Source organism: Schistocerca nitens, chromosome 7 (assembly GCF_023898315.1).
Source record: "Schistocerca nitens isolate TAMUIC-IGC-003100 chromosome 7, iqSchNite1.1, whole genome shotgun sequence".
Classification (NCBI taxonomy): Eukaryota; Metazoa; Arthropoda; class Insecta; order Orthoptera; family Acrididae; genus Schistocerca; species Schistocerca nitens.
The window spans coordinates 337,025,818-337,047,551 of NC_064620.1; the positions used below are offsets into that span (position 1 = coordinate 337,025,818).

At 40.6% G+C, this 21,734-nt stretch overlaps 1 protein-coding gene across 1 annotated transcript in view; it reads right to left on the reverse strand.

The window, feature by feature from the left end:
• Positions 1–10,852: 10,852 nt before the first annotated feature.
• LOC126195130 (ATP-dependent RNA helicase Ddx1) overlaps positions 10,853–21,734 on the reverse strand; it is an 84,167-nt gene continuing 73,285 nt past the window's right edge. Inside the window, exon 14 of the mRNA XM_049933627.1 lies at positions 10,853–11,308. Coding sequence (XP_049789584.1) covers positions 11,184–11,308 — 125 coding nt within the window. The 3' untranslated portion in view covers positions 10,853–11,183. The remainder of the gene's footprint in view (positions 11,309–21,734) is intronic.

Below are 21,734 nucleotides of genomic sequence, written 5' to 3' on the forward strand. Positions count from 1 at the left end.
AAAAGGGAAAAAAACGAAACTGGAAACCAGCAGCAATGGGAACAAAACTCAAAAATTTGGAGAAACTAAAAACAGAAGGAAAGCTTTAAAAAAACCACTATAGAAGGGGGTTGGTTGTCCCCAAAAAGAGCTTCAAATGACTGACGTCATCTCACTGGCACTAATAAACTCGAGAACGCGATCGGCTGAGCGCGTGTCATCTGCTAAAATGGAAGATATATCAGGCGACAGCTGTAGACAGGCGCGTAACTGAGTAAAATAGGGGCACTCAAGTAAAAGGTGTCTTACCGTCCACAGCTGAGAGCAGTGGGGACAGAGTGGGGGAGGATCGCCACTTAAAAGATGTCGATGGCTAAAAGGACAGTGCCCTATCCGGAGTCTAGTTAAAATTACCTCCTCCCGACGACGCGTTCGGGAGGAAGAGGTCCAAGCACAGGGAAGAGCTTCCACGTCCCGCAATTTATTATTGGGAAGTGTCGACCAATGTGCGTACCATAAAAAAGCAACACGACGACGTAAAACACTCCGTAGATCGGCGAAAAGAATCGTGCGAATAGCTGGCCGAAGAAGAGAGACTGCTGCCTTGGCCGCTGTATCGGCCGCCTCATTTCCACAGATACCAACGTGTCCTGGGAGCCAGAGGAACGCCACAGAGACGCCCCCCCCCCCCCCAAGTGGAGGCAGTCCTGAATCCGGTGGACCAGAGGGTGGACAGGGTAGAGAGCTTGGAGACTGAGGAGAGAGCTGAGAGAATCTGAACAGATAACACACTGTATCCGCTGATGGCGACGGATGTATTGGACAGCCTGGAGAACAGCGTAAAGCTCCACAGCATAAACCGAACACTGGTCGGGAAGCCGAAATAGATTTGGGGTGTCGCCAACAATATAGGCACTCCCAACACCTAATGATGTTTTTGAGCCATCAGTGTAAATAAATATGGCATCCTTCATTTGTGCGCATAGAGCAGCAAATGCCCGACGATAAACAAGTGAAGGGGTACCATCCTTGGGAAACTGACAAAGGTCACGGAGCAGACAGGTCCGGGGACGGAGCCAAGGCGGTGCTGTACCCCAAGTTGTCAAGAGAGTTTTAGGAAAGCGGAAGGAAAGAGAATGGAGCAGTTAACGGAAGTGGACTCCCGGTGGTAGTAGGGAGGAAGGGCGGCCTGCATACCCTAAATCCAAGGAGGCGTCAAAAAAAATGTCATGAGCTGGATTTGCAGGCATGGAAGACAGATGGCTAGCATAACGACTCAGAAGGACAGCTCACCGATTGGACAGCGGAGGTTCAGCAGTCTCAGCATAAACGCTTTCCACAGGGCTAGTATAAAAAGCTCCAGACACTAAACATAATCCACGGTGGTGGATAGAATCGAGACGACTAAGAATAGACGGCCGAGCAGAGGAGTAAACTATGCTTCCATAGTCTAATTTCGATCACACTAAGGCGAGTTAGTTGTGGTGGTGGTGGTGGTGGTGGTGGTGGTGGTGGTGGTGGTAGTAGTAGTAGTAGTAGTAGTTTTCAGTCGGAAGACTGATATGGTGCAACTCTCCACACTAGTGTTTCCTGTGCAGGTCTCTTCATCTCTGCATAACTACTTGAACCTGCTTAGTGTAGTCATGGCTTCATCTTCCTCTACAATTTTTACCCCCAGGTTCCCTCCATTACTTGTGCCACAAATTTCTTTTCTCCACAATTCAATACACCACCTCTTCATTAGGTGTCCGTCTAACAATCTGAACTTCTGCATTCTCCTGTAGCACCATATTTCAAAGGTTCACTTTCTCTTCTTGTTTGAACTGTTTATTGCCCATGTTTCACTTGCGCAAAAGGATACACATCCAACAAATATCTTCAAAAAATACTTTGTAACATATAAATTTATATCTGATGCTACAAATTTCTCATTTTCAGAAACGCTATTATTGCTATTGACATTCTGCATTTACCATCTCCTCTAATAGGACCATTGTCAGTTACCTGGGTGACTTTTCCGAACTCTCTCCATTTCCTAAAACTCACCAGTCCTTTTTCTTCCCCCTCTTCCTTTGCCTTCAACCCCTCTTCCAGAAGGAACCACTGCCCTGGAAGCTTGCACATCTTCTTAACCTCTTTTCCCCTGCTGCCACTTTGTGAGTAAATTTTTGATCAATCCAATTACATTATATTTTCAAACTGTATGATCAAGATACAGAACCCCACAATACACTAATTACTGTGTTGTTCTTTGTCTTTATGATATTTTTCAGCAGATTAATGAGCATTAGTGTATTATAAAGCCGTAGCGAGTTTGTGTCAAAACTTACGAGACATTTGTACATGTATGAAAGATTTTAAAAGCCACACTTCTTCACCGGTACAAATATTCTTAACATTTAACTGCTGAATATTTAGAAGAGATTTATAAAATATGTTTTTCTTGGCATAATTGAATATGGAGAGCAATAGTGGCAATAGGGCAGTAATCTGAAAGAGAGAACAACTATTTGGACATGCAAACTTGTGATGGTAGCATATGAGAAGCGTATTGGCCCCTGAGAAACAACACAAGGTGAGCAACAAAACTGTGCACGATGTTAACTTAACATGCTCACTGCTAATACAGAACTGAGATTAATGAAGCAATTTGTAAACTGTATGGATAGGAATGGGCAAGCATGTAGTATGTTATCAAAAAATTCTCACTGGATTTTCATTAATTGAGGGGAAGTATGATGAATGTCAGAATCAAAAACTGTTAAAGGACTCAAAATTCAAATGATCCACACCAACAGATCCAAATTAGATATTCCATCGCAACCCAACATCCGTGCTCCTCTCCCCCATCCACACACAAGTACATCATAAAAAGGAGCAAAATTATATGAAAATGAATTGGATGATTTTCAGTTGGAACACAGCAAACGAATTAAATACGGTACTGGTAATATCGAAGACCAGTACCCTGGACAGTAGGCAGGCAGGGAATTGGAGCAAGTCAGATTTCTCAGAATTTGTGTACTTTCGAATAAAATACACTGCTAAACTCAATGCTGCAAGATATAAGGGAAATTAATGTAAATAAATTCCTGCTGTGCATACTTCTATAATGTTCCAAGACTCTTTCAGTGTAGAGAAATGACTGTGTAATCCTTCATAAATGTAGACATACAGTTTCAAGAGACGTGGTTTTATTAATTTAGGTTCTGTTAAGAACTACTGATATGTAACAGTGTGTATATACGTTAGTGGTCTGCAAGCTGAAGACAAACCACCTCACCCGACACTGGTGAAGTTACAAAAGATTTTATTTTCACTAACTCGCAGAAATTAGGTGTCAAACAACAAAGTCAACTCCTCACTGATCTTATTTACATCAATACTCTGGCATTAAAAGGATGTTGCTTCTACCTATTCTTACCACTTTACCTCTGTATCACAGAACAGATAATATCTGTTACACAAAACTGACATAAGCAAATTTAATGAATGTGGAGTGATTCCATTATACTTAATAATTACACAGGCATCAACTGAGATCAATATAAAAGATTCTCTTAAAATTTTCAAAATATTAGAACTTTTGTTTCTTTCAAAACTTATCTGGGCCGTATCTCTATTTTCCTTCTAGTTTGCAGTCTCAATGATATGCCTGCTTAGAAGGTTAGTTTAAAAACAATTCGTATCAGACAATACATTACATTAGACTGTATTATAATATTGTACTTCTATGCTGAGTGTGTGACAAGAACTTGAAAGCCACCATTCTCAAATCCTGTGTGACCCTTGTATATTACCTCATATCATATGATAGCCTCAGGAGTGTTGTGTGTGTGTGTGTGTGTGTTTTTCAGTCTGAGTGAAAATATGAAAACATTGTCTGGCAGTGGGCTATAAGTTTTAAATTTTGTTTAAGTGACTCTACCACTAATTGCTGTAGCTATACTGTCAGTGGTATGCATATGTACACTTTTCATTGTTTATATTCCAACCAAGACTTTCCAGTACCGTATCAGTGACTGCATTTTCTTCTCCAAACCATAATAATAAAATTATAAATTCAGTGTTGCACAAATGTTCTACTCTAAGATTGTCTGAAGTATGGATGGAAGTATGAATGAATGAAGCAAATAACTATCCGGCTACAAGAGGAGTAAGAAGACGGACAAAACATTTTCAAGATATATGTACAGTAATGACATTGGATCATCCTCATTCTCGCTCAACTCCTAAAAACCACAATCTGTGACAGGTAAAAGAAATGATTAGGAATGAAGGGAATATTTCTTTAAGGTAATTTCTGACTTCCCTTTAACACAATGTCTCTTTTCTTTGAAAAATTGCCTCCAAAATTCAGATGTGTCTTATACCCTACATTAATTTAAAAATGTCCAGTCTTTGATTTAAAATTCCCACAAGGCTTAAAAATACCCATGTATTCGATGTGGCATGGAAGCTATCTCTATTTGGCAACACTGGATTCAACTGACAGCAGCAGTACACCGACGCGAGGAACATGAGTTGCGGTGATTCACAAGCTTGCTGACACTGTCTTCCTCCCACCCTGCCATCACAAACCCGGAACACTGTCTAGCCTATAATGTATCATTGCAGTATATGGTGCCAGTGAACTTGAAATGGAAGTGATTTGTGTTATCGGTAACAGTACAATATTTCTGTCAGTAGCTAGTTTCATAAAGGAAAAAAAATAAAAGGTATTCATACGATGCAGTTTATAAGTTGAAAGTAATAGCGAATGCAGAGGAACATGGAAACAGAGCAACCAAGCGGCATTTTGGCCCTCCACCAACAGAAAAGCCCATTTGCGATTGACGGGCTAGTAAAGAAAAACTGAAAAAAATGAGGGAGACTAAATGTGCGAACAGAGGACTGAATGCAAAATGCCCAAAACTAGAAGATGACGTAAAATTAAAATGACTGCAACCCTCGGTCATGTAAATGAAGTCTCTTTGATCTGGGTTTCGGCCACTTCTAAGAGTGCCTTCGTCAGAAATAAAAAACTGGTATGTCACATATAAAATAAATATGAAGCAATAACGCTTTAGTCACAAAATATTAAAATAGAAAATATAGAGGCAGGCCACTAAGGGTTGCGCCACATGCCAAACTGCGGTACCATGAGACTGAGGTGTACGCATTAGCAATCCCGGGCAGGTGAACGTTACACCAAAAACGCCATCTAGTAGCCGCAAATACAAAGGGCTACTTAACATTCCAAATATAGACAGGTGAAATGTGTAATACATGAAGTAAGAGGCAATATTTTATGTAACAGCAGCAGACATGGTAACAATTTGTCTACATAAGAGCTTAGAAGTACAGTTTAAAGGCTGAAAAGTGCCGTTACAGAATTACAAAGGGAGCTGAATAAATTAGCGAATAGAAAAACGGTATAACATGAAATTTAGTTAATATAAACCATTTAAGGAGCAAACAGTTATGAACTGACTTAGATAGAAGAAATATTTTGGTAACTGCACGAGAAAACACGAAATCAAATATCAAGTAATGGCTTTATACTGTTGAAGCTTTTATTACGTATTGTAGCTTCTCATTAAGAATGAGGCCATCATTTCAAGGAAGATGTTTAAAAATTTCTAATTCTTTGAGAACATCTAATCTATGCCATTTCTTCTCAGTATGCAAAATGTTGATATCATGAACAGCTTTAGGAGCGTGGCCTGTAATCAAAAGGTGGTCAGCAACAGACAAATTTTGTGTGTTAGTACCATTTTTTCTTAAAAGGTGTTCTTTGTATCTGACTGTAAAGGCACGTCTGTTTGTCCTATGTAGTAAGAAGAGCAGGTGTCGCGAAGAATCTTACACGTACCAGAGTTTTTCAAAGGGGAATTAGTTGATTTTAAATTACAAATAATTTTTTTTTTTTCAAACTGCTACTGGTTGAAAAGGCGACATTACAGTTGTATTTATAACAAAGAAGGCTCTAATAGGAGATGGGCCCCAAGAAAGGAGTAGAAAAAAACTACTACTTTATGCTGGACTCAACGAGTGTAGTAACTCTTTTTACAGTTTTCTTTTTACGAATGTTATCCACTATGGCAGGTTTGTATCCGTTATTAACTGCTATCGTTTTGATTATATTAATTTCTTCCTTGAATTTTTCTTTCAGGAGTGGAACAGAAGTAGCTTTGTGAATAGCAACGTGAAAGAAAGCATTGTTATGACATTGTGTGTGCATAGAAGATGCAGGTACGATCTGATTGGTATATGTTTCTTTACGAAAACATTAAATGAGATTTTATTTTCTTCTCCTGTACACGTCAAATCAAGAAAATTCAATTGACGGGCCTAGTTTTCGAGTTCGCTGGTGAAGAATATGAAGGATACCAGCTAACGGATTTCCCATAGCGAGACTGTCGGGTTGCTCAAACAATTGTTCATTAAATTCAAAATAGTTGTATTTGACTACAACTGTAATTAGATCCATAAAGTTAGTGATTTGTTGCTCTGAAAGTTGCTTTTTGAAATGATGTAAAATTTTTTTCCATGACTGTAAGCGTTTCTTGTACGGGAACGTTTGTATAAAGATTTTTGATGTCTAGTGAAAACAACTTGGTATCTGGGCTGCATTCTAAATCTTTTATTTAATGGACTAAGGCTTGACTATTGGGGACAGAATAATTGTTCTCGAAAATGAACAATTTTTTCAGAGTTTTATGAAGAAATTTGGCTAAATCATGGTACATGCTATTCATACTATTAGAAATCGGGCATATTGGATGGTTAGGTTTGTGAATTCTGAATTGAGAACAAAGTTTTGGGGGCGGAGGGTTCATGCTGATAAGCATTTTCTTATGGAAAGGTCTGATTAAAAATTTTGTGTCACTGATAGCTGACCCGACTTCTTTCTGTAATTCCGGAGTTGGAAACTCACGCAGTTCCGAAATATATTTTCGTTAAAATATCTATTGTTTTTTAATGACAATAGTATTTCGGAACTGCATGAGGATCCGACTCCGGAATTACAAAAAGAGGTCAGGTCAGCTACCAGTGATGTACCAAACCTCACTTTGCTTTCTTTCCACAAGGAACGATTCCAGTAACTGGTCTTTCTAGTCCACTCCCACCATGTTCTGGTTGTAGTCAGAAACAGAGTGGTATCTGGGTCATTTGTACCTCTCCCCCTTTTACTCTTCTTTACACATCTACTGTTGATGCACTATGCTTTGTTGCTAGCACTGTAACTTCTCTTTTATCCTACAATTTCAGAGCCACCAATTTCCCCTTTTGTGCACCAATGATCTGTCCTTTCTGTAACTTCCTATTTACAATATGTGGCATTCTTTTCCTAGAAGTTTTAACTGTTCCTACTGCATCAGTATTCCTGTCCACAAGTCTTTGGAACAAGTCAGGACTTGAATAGTAATTGTCCATATACACACACCTACCTACATCTAACCAATTTCCATACAAATTTAACACCACCTTTGTGATCATCATCTTTTGTTATTTGACAATGAAGATCAGTATCTCTTCCAGTGCAAAAATGAAGTTCCATAAATACCCACTCGTCACACAGTTCGAAAAATTTCATCCCAAAGTGTGCTTCTTTGAAAGGTATGTACTGCTTCCAATAGTGTCTCCCTTTCTACAGCAACAAGGATTCGTCAACACATTTGTTATGTTCTGACTCATAAGCTCTCTGAAATCTTGCTTTCAAATGCTTTAACACAGGCATAATTTCATAAATGGTTTTACTGCAACATACATTTTGGTGTTCTGCCTTGTCAACAAAATGTAGAAATCTTGTCAGGAGATGAAATCTCTCTTCACTCATAACATTAGGGAAGAAGGGCACTTCTAGCATGTTCCTTCTGGTAAAATATATTTTAGCTGATCTTTTACACACAATCCCCATCAGTAAAAATAGCTAAAAGAACTCTGACTTCATCAGAATCAGTTGGAAACCTTTTTACAAATCGAGACTTCTTCAGAGAAAGAATTTTTTCACTTTCCTTTTGTAAAAAAATTGCCGCATATTTATTTGTTTCTTTCACAATTATTTCTATTATTTCATTGTCAAAGAACAATTCAAAATAAGCTAATGGCCCTGCATTGCCAGGATTTTGGAGTTTCAGCCTACCTTCAGCAATACTCGATATAAATGCAGTAGGTGCAGAAATAGTGTCACATTCCTTCCAGTCAGGAGAGACTGCATCATGCACAGTAGATTCATCATCTGAAGAATCATCAGAAGACAATGAAAACTCGTCTTCCTCAATATCACTCTCCATAAAAAGTTGCAGAACTTCATCTTCCGTCAGCCCAGCCATTGCGCGTGACCTACTGAGAATTGTCACGCACACAAAGACAAAAACATTCGTAACCCATGTGAATCACAAATGATAACTCCTGAACTCCGTCAACATGAAGCTAAGGAACATACGGCACTGCCATTTAGCAGCCGTGATTCACACTGCATCGGCTGAGAGGATAAACGAATACAAAAAGAGTGGACGACACATGACATCGCACACGCTGGATGAGCAGTCGGCGGTGGACGGCATATGCCGACACACACGCTTGAGGGGTTGGAATGCCTAGCACAACATAGGCATAAATACTGGACTTGTTCCACACAGGAATCAGTATCAGACAGCACTAGAGACTGCGAGTCACGCAGTTGAAATATCGTGCAGGAAAGACGCGAACTGGCAGTAACCTGATTAATCAAGAAAACCGAAATATCTCAGCAAATGTCACAAGAGCCTGAAGAGATGTTATCTTTCCCTCGCTTTATTATTCAACATCAAAAGAAAGCCATTGTTGAACTAAGCCAAACAGTGAATATGGATGAAACTCCTCTGACATTTGTTGTACCAAGTGATGGAATTGTTGGCATGAAAGGTTCTAAAATTGTAACTATAAAAACAAGTGGACATGAAAAAAATGCACTACACTGTTGTCCTTTCAATTTGTGCTCATGGTACTAAACTTAATCCAATGATGATTTTCAAGTGCAAAACGATGCCAAAACCTTCAGAAAAACCACCAGGTGGTGTTCACTTACAGGACTAGGGTGGGATGGATGAGGCTCGTATGAAATTAGGATTAACATAGAGGGCGAGATAAGCAAAGTGCTGTATTGAAGAAGAGTTCTCTTCTTGTGCTACATCAGTTCAGTAATCATTTGAAAAATTCTGTGAAAGAGAAATTGAGACAGGGAAATATAGAGCATGCTGTTATTCCAGGGACTTAATTCACAATTGGAATCTCTTGATGTCTTGATAAACAAACCATTTAAAGTGCATATGAGAGACAAATGTAACAAATGGACGACAGATGAAACCCAACACGAATTCACACCGAAAGGAGCTTTCAAATGACCTACAATCAAGTGTGTGAGTGGATAAAACCATTGCAGTCTAGAGTGAGAGAAGACATTACTGTCAAATCTTTCAAGAAGTGCAGCGTAAGTAATGCTCTTGGTGGCAGTGAAGACCAACTTATGTATGAAGAGGACAACTAACAATGACGAAGAAGAGGAGGAGGAGGAAGAAGAAGAAGATTCAGATGACAATTTTCAGAGATTTTAAAAGCCTGTTCAGTTTAATAAACTACATTTTTTTTAGTCTGGCTTTTCAATCTAATAATAAAAATGGTAGACCTTTTTTTAATTGCTTCAAATTAAGGTGCGGCATAGTCGATAGAATACAGTAGTACACAGAGATTTCTGTGAGCTTGTGGTTGCAGAGAAAGAGAGAGAGAGAGAGAGAGAGAGAGAGTGTGTGTGTGTGTGTGTGTGTGTGTGTGTGTGTGTGTGTGTGTGTGTTCTTTCTTTTTTTTTCTAGTGGCATGCTCGTTAACTGATGATAAAAGGTCATTATGGTTGCAAAAAAGAACTGTGTCTTTCTTTTTACAGTCCACATCCTTTGGTTCAATCTAGTACATTTATACTATATTATTATTATTATTATTATTATTATTATTATTATTATTATTTATATTCACTATTATTTAAAAGTGGAGGACGGTAATGGCAGTCTGAAGTACGCTTTGGGTTCACAGAATCCTCGGCTGATCGAACAGCATTTTACATAAGATGTATTTTCAAATATTCCAAACTGTTGGCCAATTTAACAAAAAGAATGAAAATTTTGATGATTAAGTAGCAGAAGCAGCACAGTAACTTTGATGTCTCCTCAATAAGAGATTTCATTCTCTGTGTAAGAACACGAAGATTTCAGAAAGCTTGATGCAGAAGATGCCACTGCATTAAGAAATAAATGATGATATCACAGCAAACTCCATGAACAAATAATGCAAATGTGATTCAGTGTGACAAAAAATACAATTCTTCCTTGGTAATTGGTCACTTCAAGACTGTCTGTGTGGTGGTTCGCTGATGTAGCTGTTTTGATAGGAGTCGAATGTCTTCGTTTGTACCCACAGTTTTCTTGGTGCTGCCAACGTTGTTAGCCTTAGCTAGCAGACAACGCTGTGCTCAGCACATCTGCATACTCATAAATGAGACTATATTATTAATTTTAAATGCTGGGATGTATATGTCCGTTGTCATGACAAAAATCACAGGGAAACTAACATAGGAACAATGTGCCTACAATACACAATGTGTTGAAAGCTATCATCGGTAGCATTCGGAACCAATTTAATATCAGTCCACAGTCACACACAGTCATCCAACTTCTATCTAAACAGCTACTCCTGTCAGTCAATTCATGAAGAGTAAACAATTAGTATTGTTATTTTGAGGGTATACGTAATGCATGTAAGATAGCACAGAGGTGTGATTTTCTCACAATTCAAAACACTATAGATTTAATCAAGCATCAATCACTAATATGACAAGCTTCCAAAGGCAATTAAATGGAGTTCAACATATAAATATTTAATGAGCAAATTTTTACATTTGTTTTATTTTTGTTATTGGAGAACAGCAATCAAGTTAAGTCTCATTTGTAGTGAATCATCAGAATGTTACCACTGCCATAAACTTGAATTTCCTTGTCCAGTCAATTCTGAAAGTTAATTCAAGACTGACGATCTCAGAAACATAACTATAAATAAGATGTTTACAAAAATTAATATTATGAGATACACTGCATCTACTCCATGTTGTAAGCTGATCCTCTGTAAAGGACCTACACAGTCATTCTGAATTAATGTGACATCTTTATGAACATTTATTAGATGTCAAGTTACCAAGCACGGCCCTCCTTTATGTACTGTCGTTTAAGATATATGAGCTGTGCCTTGCTTTCCAGCTGTGCTAGCTCCTTCACAGAAGGTGCCATTTGTGCTACGTGATTCTCATATGATGAACCTGTAAAAGTGAAACATATTTGTTAAATAAAGAAAACAATGTTAAGATAAGAAGGCTCTAAATTAAACCAATGAAATAATTATGTCAGTCAATCTGTGAAAGAATTATTTATCTTTGAAGCTGGTCACTTGCGCAATTACAGAAACTTCTCGAGTTCACATCAGAACGATAGTGACTGTCATTTTGACACATTCTTCTAGGATTGTTGTAATTTTGTGATATTTTAAACAGATGTTTTATGTTAAATTGGCATTTAATGTTTTATCAGCATCATAGCAAAGAGTCAGTGGTAAAGTTTATATGAAGTGTGACAGTGGTAGCAAATTTTGAAATAACTAGACATTATAAAAGTGCAAGAGATGACACAATGGGTGACAAAAGATAGTGGATTGAACACTAACTGGAGAAGAAAATTGGGGAACCTAGAGAATCTTAATGAGAACTACTTTATGGTGTGACGAAATCTTTGATGTTGTAAATGGGTAGCTATTGCTTGACACCAAGCCTTTACTTCATGTTGCGAAATGCAGGGATCGAATTGAGGTAGAGCCACGCGTCGTGATACGAGGCCTGTTCAGAAAGTAAGCTCCAATTGATTGCCAAATTGAAACCGCAGTGAACATCAGAAATGTTTTACTTGTAACAATTAGCTACACCTTTCAGCTACTTCTCTACGTAGTCGCCGTTCTGACTTAGACTTTTGTCATAGCGTTGTACCAACTTTTCAATAGCCTCATCATAGAAGGCAGCCGCCAGTGCTTTCCGCCAATTCTCCACGCTGGCCTACACCTCGTTGTCTGTGTCAAAATGTTGTCTTCAAAGACAGCGGTTCATGTGACCAGAGATGAAACTCAGGGGGAGACAATTGCGGACTGTATTGTGGGTAATCTAACATTTCCATTTGAAAACGATGCAGGAGCATCTTCATTGCCCCTGCAGAATGCGGCTGAGAATTGTCATGAAGAAGAAACAGCACGACAGTTATGTAATGTTAGCTGCATAGCTTCAGGCGAAATTTCTCACCAGGCCCTCGTACTTGGCGGCAGACACTATTTTCTAGACATCTTTACGCACTCACTGCGAGCTCAGAAATGAGAAGAGCGACGTGATGCTAACTGGGGTTATACTAGAGACACTACCCAACACATCTGTGCAAAGCTTTATCGGATTTTCATAGTCGTTTCCATTTCGCGACCGATCGGAGCTTACTTTCTGAACGCCCCTCGTACATCTGAAATGTAACGTCCACTGTTCAAAGCGCCGTCAATGCGAATACACGCTTCCAATGTGCGTTCACCGCGATGTCGCCAAACACGGATGCGACCATCATGATGCTGTAAACAGAACCTGGATTCATCCAAAAAAATGACGTTTTGCCATTCGTGCACCCAGGTTCGTCGTTGAGTACACCATCGCAGGCGCTCCTGTCTGTGATGCAGTGTCAAGGGTAACCGCAGCCATTGTCTCCGAGCTGATAGTCCATGCTGCTGCAAACGTTGTCGAACTGTTCGTGCAGATGGTGGTTGTCTTGCAAACATCCCCATCTGTTGACTCAGGGACCGAGATGTGGCTGCATGATCCGTTACAGCCATGCGGATAAGACGCCTGTCATCTCGAATGCTAGTGATACGAGGCCGCTGGGATCCAGCACGGCGTTCCGTATTACCCTCCTGAACCCACCGGTTCCATATTGTGCTAACAGTCATTGGATTTCGACCAACGCGAGCAGCAAAGTTGCGATACGATAAACCGTAATCGCGATAGGCTACTATCCGACCTTTATCAAAGTCGGAAACGTGATGGTACTTATTTCTCCTTATACAGGGCACCACAACAACATTTCACCAGGCAACGCCGGTCAACTGCTGTTTGTGTATGAGAAATCGGTTGGAAACTTTTCACATGTCAGCACGTTGTAGGTGTCGCCGTCGGTGCCGACCTTGTGTGAATGCTCTGAAAAGCTAATCATTTGCATATCACAGTATCTTCTTCCTGTCGGTTAAATTTCATGTCTGTAGCACATCGTCTTTGTGGTATAGCAATTTTAATGGCCAGTAGTGTATGTGCAAGATAAATTACTGAGGAATTTTTTCCTTTTGAATTGACGAACTTTCTTGCCCACTAAACAAATGTGACATACGAGGGTTATTCAGAAAGTAAGTTCTGATCAGTCACGAAATAGAAACCACTGTGAAAAATCCGATGCATCTTTGGCCAGATGTGTTGGGCAGCATCTCTAGTACAACTGTCGATCGTGTTATGTCGCTCTTTAGAGTTCTGAGCACACAATGAGCATGTAAAGATGCCTAGAAAATAGGCTCTCCTGCCAAGTATGAGGGCCTGGTGAGAAATTTCATCTGAAGCTATGCAGCCCACTTAACAAAACTGTCATGCATTTCCTTCTCCAAAACAATTCTCAATCACATTCTGCAAGGGCAACGAAGATGCTCCTGCAACATTCTCAACAGGAAGTGTTTGATCACGCAAAATACAGCCCATAATTTACTCCTTCTGAATTCCATCTCTGCTCACATGAGCTGCTGGCTATGAAGAGAATATTTTGGGATTGACAATGAGCTGTAGACCAGCATAGAGAACTGGCGGAAAGCACTGGTGGCTGCTGTCTATGACAAGTGCATTGGGAAGTTGGTACAACCTAAGTCGGAGTGGTAAATAGCTGGATAAATAGCTGGAAGTTGTAGCTAACTGTTGTAAATAGAAAAAAATTGAGTTTTATAGTGGTTTCCATTTCACGGACAATCTGAAGTTAACGAATACCCCTTGTATTTAGAACAGAATCACAGTCACTGTGAAACCTAACAAGTACATGAATGAAATTATGTCAGTGCAAACACATACTCACTTGGCCATTCGCTGTTACGTTAACTAATATTTCATTCAAGATAATTTTAGAAACTGACAACAAAAGGCAGCACCTGTCAAGGGGCAGGTAGTGAGATGTCCGTACGTTGTTCTTATATGAAATGGGTCCATTTTTCGAGTGATAGGTGACTTGTGTGTTGAGAAAATTGTGGCTCTAGCTATATTCGAGTGTGGCCTTTTGAAAACAGTGATGTGGCCAGAGCTGTGCTCGAGCTTGGTCTCCAAAATGTTGCTGGTGTGAGAGAATTTTTCTATAGATGTGAACAAACTGGTCTATGGCAAGTGGTACATTGACAGTGGTGCGACACATCACATGATTTGTACACTACGTATGAACCATCCAAAATTCCAATAAAGCTGGATAGTACCAAGAAAGGTGTACACATTGAGCATTTGGTACAGGTTGAATTGATGTAAACATGTATTGATTTGTGTGCTGATGTTGATTCAATGGACAGAAATAAACAGTGATATTTTGAAAATGTTGTATTTTGTCAATATGGATCTGTAACTGATTTTCTATTAAGAAATCTGTGCAAAATTAAATAAATCAGGTAACTGAAGATGGCAAATTGTGAATATTTTTCAAAAACCATACTGCAACTGATGTTGCTACATCCACCGGTGAAAACAAGCTTTATTGTTAAGCTGTGAAAGTTTTTCATCAAACAAAGTCTTGTACTGTCACTGAAACTGATGATATTTTGCAGAGATTGCATGAAAGAAAGTGTTATCAACATAAATGCTGTATGTGATAGTTTTTGAAGCATTGTGGTACAGAGACAGATTTTGTGAGAGATGCATCTACTGTAAACATTATTGGCTGGCGTTTGGTGGAAGAGTGCAGAATCCCACTGAATTGAAGAATTAGTTTATGCAGGTGTTTGCAGACCAAAGGAAGAAAATCATTTGGAGGGTCATCGATACTTTATTGTTTCTAAGGATGATTTTTCCAGTTTCAGAGTGACATTCCTTTTGCAACACATGGAATTGATGAATCACTATTCATGAAAATGAGGATGACCCAGGCTGGTGTTACTCTTAAAGAATTATGTACAAACGGAGGTGGGTAGTTCCATAATAAAGAAGTAAGTAAGTTTGCTGATTCAATTGGACTGAAACATTCAATTGCTGCATCATACACTCCTCAACAGAATAGAGTTGCTGCGTGGGAAAATTGAATTCTTTGTGAGATAGCACATTCTTGGCTCTGCTCTGTCACATTCCTATGAAAATCATTGTGAGGTAAGGCAATTTTGGCTACAACTTACACTCAATCAAACTGATCCCACGAAAATTAAAACTCTACTTGAAATGTTTCAAGAAAGAAGGTTATTTCGATGATCTGATGATATTTAGAATGGAATGCAATGCTTGCATTCCCACAGAAGAATGTAAGAAGTTTGACAGTAGATCTAAATCTTCCAAACAATATGTGATTGTTGGCTATGATGATTGTGGATACCATGTTTATTTTCCTCAAAAAGGTGTATTGATAATAAAATGTTGATGGAAAGGAAGATATTACAGAAACTGAATGTGAAACTGTCTTTTGCAGAGGACTGTAAATGGGATTGTATGAACCGAGATGTGGCTGTAAATGACAAAAGGGTTAGCAACCATTTGTGTGACATTGAGGAACGAGTTGAGAGCAATATGGAAGCAAGAAATGAAGAAAAAGGAAGCTACAATTTACCTGAACGAAAAGGTTTACAGAAGCCATTATGTTACTCTGAAAATTCTGCCCATCAACCATGAATGACACCTTTGTGAGACACCAAGGAATCATGAACAAGAGGTGTAGTCAGGAAACGGAAGACTGGAAGAAAGCAATAGAGGAAGAAATGATGCTCTAAAGAAAAAAACATGAGAACTAGTTTAAACTAAAACAAATAGTGTAACACAAAATTGCTGGTTTTTGCTACAAAATTAAATTCAAACAATGAAGTGGTTTAATCTAAAGTTCAGTTGGTGGCAACAGGGTATACTGATTGCTTTGCCGACACATTTAGCTCTACAGGGCTGTATATAGGCAAGATTTGAGACAGTGAGAGCCCTGTTTAGTGTTGAAATTCAACATGATTGGCTTATAAGACTATCTGATTTCAGGGCAGTATTGCTCAATGGTATTTTAAAGGACAACGCATACATGTATCAACCAGGGGGCTTTGGTTATGGAAATTACTGAAGAGTAAAAATGCTGGTGTGGATGTCTTGTTAAATTTTTTATTGAATGTAATTTATAGAGGACCCATTCAGAGCCATGTATGTTCTCTCTGGTACCTACCAATGTTCACTAGAATTTATATTTGCTTCATAACCTGTTTGCATTGTATGCATTATTTCATCGAAGTCTGCACTCTAATAGGTCAAGCAAGGTAAAATACTTGCAACTTTGTTTGTAATTAAAGAAATGTTACACAGTCATTTATTACAACTATAAACATATACTGATCTTCAGATCTAGCAATCTTTTTGAATGTGTGGCTTCTATTAAATGAAAGCATTTTTAATTTTTAACTCCAATTTATATTACGAAAATGACAAGTTATATTTTGCTAATAAATTAATCAAATGTAATTTGCATTGTTGATTTCCACACATTACCTTGTTACACACTTCTAAATTGTTCATTTCACCAACTACCCATACATACTCATCAGGAAATAATGTACCTAAATTACACTGTCCGCAGTTCATCTCTGTGTATTAATTTTCTATTGTGATTTTGTAAATATGCATCTTAAACAACACTACTAATTGCTACTATAAATATAAATTGATGTGCAACATCACTGTCATCACGCAGAGTGTAGCCGGCTTTCAGAGTGTGAAGATGTAGTCATTGATGATTTCCACGATGTGGCAAGATTGCTACATTTTCTTATAACACAGTATTACGGACAACAGGACATTAGCAGCAAAGCAGATACGAAGATCTAAAAGTTGAGTGTTAAATTCTCCCAGCGAGCTTACATCACCAAATAACTTTATTGGCACTTTAATTCTTATAGTTTCAGGTTAAATTTTCGGTACAAGCACATCGTGTTCTATAACTTGTGGAGGGAAGTTTTTATTATTGATTTCTGATGAGACTACTCAATGAGATTTCAAAGTGAGCATTAATGTTTAGCAGTTTTAAGTAATTATATTTACTCATATTCCCAGCAGTAATGTCACAATTTGCTCAACGTTACCTTTTCAGAGTTTTCTCTGTGTTTTACCTGCCTGTCATGTCTTCTGGGGAGATATTTAATTTTTTGAGGGTTTCCAAAATTTTCTTTACCCGGTTGGACTTCACTGCATTGGTCATTACTATATTAAAGGAAACTTCTTGGTCAGTTTGCCTTTGTTCATCCTATGTATGTGTCTGTAGCACTTTATGCCCTTCTTTTCCTGATGCTTATAACAGTTCGTCTATTTGTACAGTTTTTTTGTCTGTCCCTTTAGCAAGACCCCTTTCTGAAACAGCCCATAGATCTTTCTCAGTATTTTCCTCTCTTGTTATTGTCTCCTTGATTTTCATTATTGCTGTTTCTGAGGCATACAAGGCCTCTGATAAGACTACAGTAGTGTCTTAATTTGGTACTGATGGAGCATCAGCAAACACGACATTTTATGCTGATGATTCTATCATTGTCTCTCCCCATCTTTACCCCATTGACTCCTTTGTCCCACGTCCTGATTATTTTCTATAAGACCGAGTTAAATACAATGGGTAACAGGTCATCTCTGTCTCTTACATATGTCTATTTCGAATGGTCCCGAGACACCTCTCATGAACTTCACTTCAGGTGTTGTATTTGTTAATGTTTCCTGAATTAGCTTTCTGGCCTTCTTGTCCACTCACTTCTTCCAGTGTGTGGAGGAGTGTTTATCTACACCAGATCTGTTCACTGCATGACGACCCCATCTTGAAACCTCCTTGGTGTTCTCCTACCTGTAAATCTACACTCCTGGAAATTGAAATAAGAACACCGTGAATTCATTGTCCCAGGAAGGGGAAACTTTATTGACACATTCCTGGGGTCAGATACATCACATGATCACACTGACAGAACCACAGGCACATAGACACAGGCAACAGAGCATGCACAATGTCGGCACTAGTACAGTGTATATCCACCTTTCGCAGCAATGCAGGCTGCTATTCTCCCATGGAGACGATCGTAGAGATGCTGAATGTAGTCCTGTGGAACGGCTTGCCATGCCATTTCCACCTGGCGCCTCAGTTGGACCAGCGTTCGTGCTGGACGTGCAGACCGCGTGAGACGACGCTTCATCCAGTCCCAAACATGCTCAATGGGGGACAGATCCGGAGATCTTGCTGGCCAGGGTAGTTGACTTACACCTTCTAGAGCACGTTTGGTGGCACGGGATACATGCGGACGTGCATTGTCCTGTTGGAACAGCAAGTTCCCTTGCCGGTCTAGGAATGGTAGAACGATGGGTTCGATGACGGTTTGGATGTACCGTGCACTATTCAGTGTCCCCTCGACGATCACCAGTGGTGTACGGCCAGTGTAGGAGATCGCTCCCCACACCATGATGCCGGGTGTTGGCCCTGTGTGCCTCGGTCGTATGCAGTCCTGATTGAGCGCTCACCTGCACGGCGCCAAACACGCATACGACCATCATTGGCACCAAGGCAGAAGCGACTCTCATCGCTGAAGACGACACGTCTCCATTCGTCCCTCCATTCACGCCTGTCGCGACACCACTGGAGGCGGGCTGCACGATGTTGGGGCGTGAGCGGAAGACGGCCTAACGGTGTGCGGGACCGTAGCCCAGCTTCATGGAGACGGTTGCGAATGGTCCTCGCCGATACCCCAGGAGCAACAGTGTCCCTAATTTGCTGGGAAGTGGCGGTGCGGTCCCCTACGGCACTGCGTAGGATCCTACGGTCTTGGCGTGCATCCGTGCGTCGCTGCGGTCCGGTCCCAGGTCGACGGGCACGTGCACCTTCCGCCGACCACTGGCGACAACATCGATGTACTGTGGAGACCTCACGCCCCACGTGTTGAGCAATTCGGCGGTACGTCCACCCGGCCTCCCGCATGCCCACTATACGCCCTCGCTCAAAGTCCGTCAACTGCACATACGGTTCACGTCCACGCTGTCGCGGCATGCTACCAGTGTTAAAGACTGCGATGGAGCTCCGTATGCCACGGCAAACTGGCTGACACTGACGGCGGCGGTGCACAAATGCTGCGCAGCTAGCGCCATTCGACGGCCAACACCGCGGTTCCTGGTGTGTCCGCTGTGCCGTGCGTGTGATCATTGCTTGTACAGCCCTCTCGCAGTGTCCGGAGCAAGTATGGTGGGTCTGACACACCGGTGTCAATGTGTTCTTTTTTCCATTTCCAGGAGTGTATCTGAGGCTCTAGCCGATTTAACAAGGCTTTGTATAAAATTTTGTTAGTGACAGCTATTAGTGAAATTCCTCTGCACTTATTACGGCGTTTTGTCTCCTATCTTGTGGAAGGGATGTATTAGGGCCGAATTCAATTCTCCTGCAAACTTTTCTATTTTCCGTATGTTTCCAATGATTCTATGTACTTTGGGTGTGATTTTTTCATGATTTAATTTCCAAATTCCTAAAAACAATCAGTCTTCTCCAGGTCCTCTATTATTTTTCAATGATTTTGGGTAAGTCAGAGTATCGTGCTAATATTTCACAGTTTTTTCTCATCTTTGTCTCCAGTGCCCTGTCTTGTTTTCTGAAGCATTAGCCCGGTGGTTGATGTCCTGTCATATTTTCTCTGAATATTCTGTAAAAATTGTGTGTGGTGTTTTTGTTGAAGTCCTTTTCTATCTCCTTGGACATGTTTCTGTAACCTGTTTTTTCTCTTTATGGATTATTTTCAAAGAGGTCTTCTGTCCCTTGTTGAATTACGATATTTACTCTATTATAAGACAGGCTTTTTCCAGATTCGACATTCGAAAAATACAGGGTTGTCTTACATTCGCAGATTTAACTACTGTTGCCAAGGCCAACATTTTTACATTATTTATATCTAAAAACAAAGATGATGTGACTTACTGAACGAAAGCGCTGGCAGGTCATGAAGATGTCATCAATAAATCTGTACCAAACTTTGGGTTGGCAGGCCTGGGTAACCAAGAAGGCTTCCTCTAAGCGACCCATGAATAGGTTGGCGTATGAGGGGGCCATCCTGGTACCCATGGCTGTTCCCTTGAATTGCTGGTATGTCTGGCCTTCAAAAGTGAAGAAGTTGTGGGTCAGGATGAAGCTGGCTAAGGTGATGAGGAAAGAGGTTTTAGGTAGGGTGGCAGGTGATCGGCATGAAAGGAAGTGCTCCATCGCAGCGAGGCCCTGGATGAGCGGAATATTTGTGTATAAGGAAGTGGCATCAATGGTAACAAGGATGGTTTCCGGGGGTAACAGATTGGGTAATGATTCCAGGCATTCGAGAAAGTGGTTGGTGTCTTTGATAAAGGATGGGAGACTGCATGTAATGGGTTGAAGGTGTTGATCTACGTAGGCAGAGATGCGTTCTGTGGGGGCTTGGTAACCAGCTACAATGGGGCGGCCGGGATGATTGGGTTTGTGGATTTTAGGAAGAAGGTAGAAGGTAGGGGTGCGGGGTGTCAGTGGGGTCAGGTAGTTGATGGAGTCAGGTGAAAGGTTTTGCAGGGGGCCTACGGTTCTGAGGATTCCTTGAAGCTCCGCCTGGACATCGGGAATGGGGTTACCTTGGCAAACTTTGTATGTGGTGTTGTCTGAAAGCTGACGCAGTCCCTCAGCCACATACTCCCGACGGTCAAGTACCACGGTCGTGGAACCCTTGTCCGCCGGAAGGATGACGATGGATCGGGCAGCCTTCAGATCACGGATAGCCTGGGCTTCAGCAGTGGTGATGTTGGGAGTAGGATTAAGGTTTTTTAAGAAGGACTGAGATGCAAGGCTGGAAGTCAGAAATTCCTGGAAGGTTTGGAGAGGGTGATTTTGAGGAAGAGGAGGTGGGTCCCGGTGTGACGGAGGACGGAACTGTTCCAGGCAGGGTTCAATTTGGATAGTGTCTTGGGGAGTTGGATCATTAGGAGTAGGATTAGGATCATTTTTCTTCGTGGCAAAGTGATATTTCCAGCAGAGAGTACGAGTGTAGGACAGTAAATCTTTGACGAGGGCTGTTTGGTTGAATCTGGGAGTGGGGCTGAAGGCGAGGCCTTTGGATAGGACAGAGGTTTCAGATTGGGAGAGAGGTTTGGAGGAAAGGTTAACTACTGAATGAGGATGTTGTGGTTCCAGGTTGTGTTGATTGGAATTTTGAGGTTTTGGAGGGAGTGGAGCTGGAAGTGGGAGATTGAGTAGATGGGAGAGACTGGGTTGGTGTGCAATGAGAGGAGGTTGAGGTTTGCTGGAAAGGTTGTGAAGGGTGAGCGAGTTGCCTTTCCGGAGGTGGGAAACCAGGAGATTGGATAGTTTTTTTGAGGTGGAGGGTGGCATGCTGTTCTAATTTACGGTTGGCCTGTAGGAGGATGCTCTGGACAGTCGGTGTGGATATGGGAGAGGAAAGAT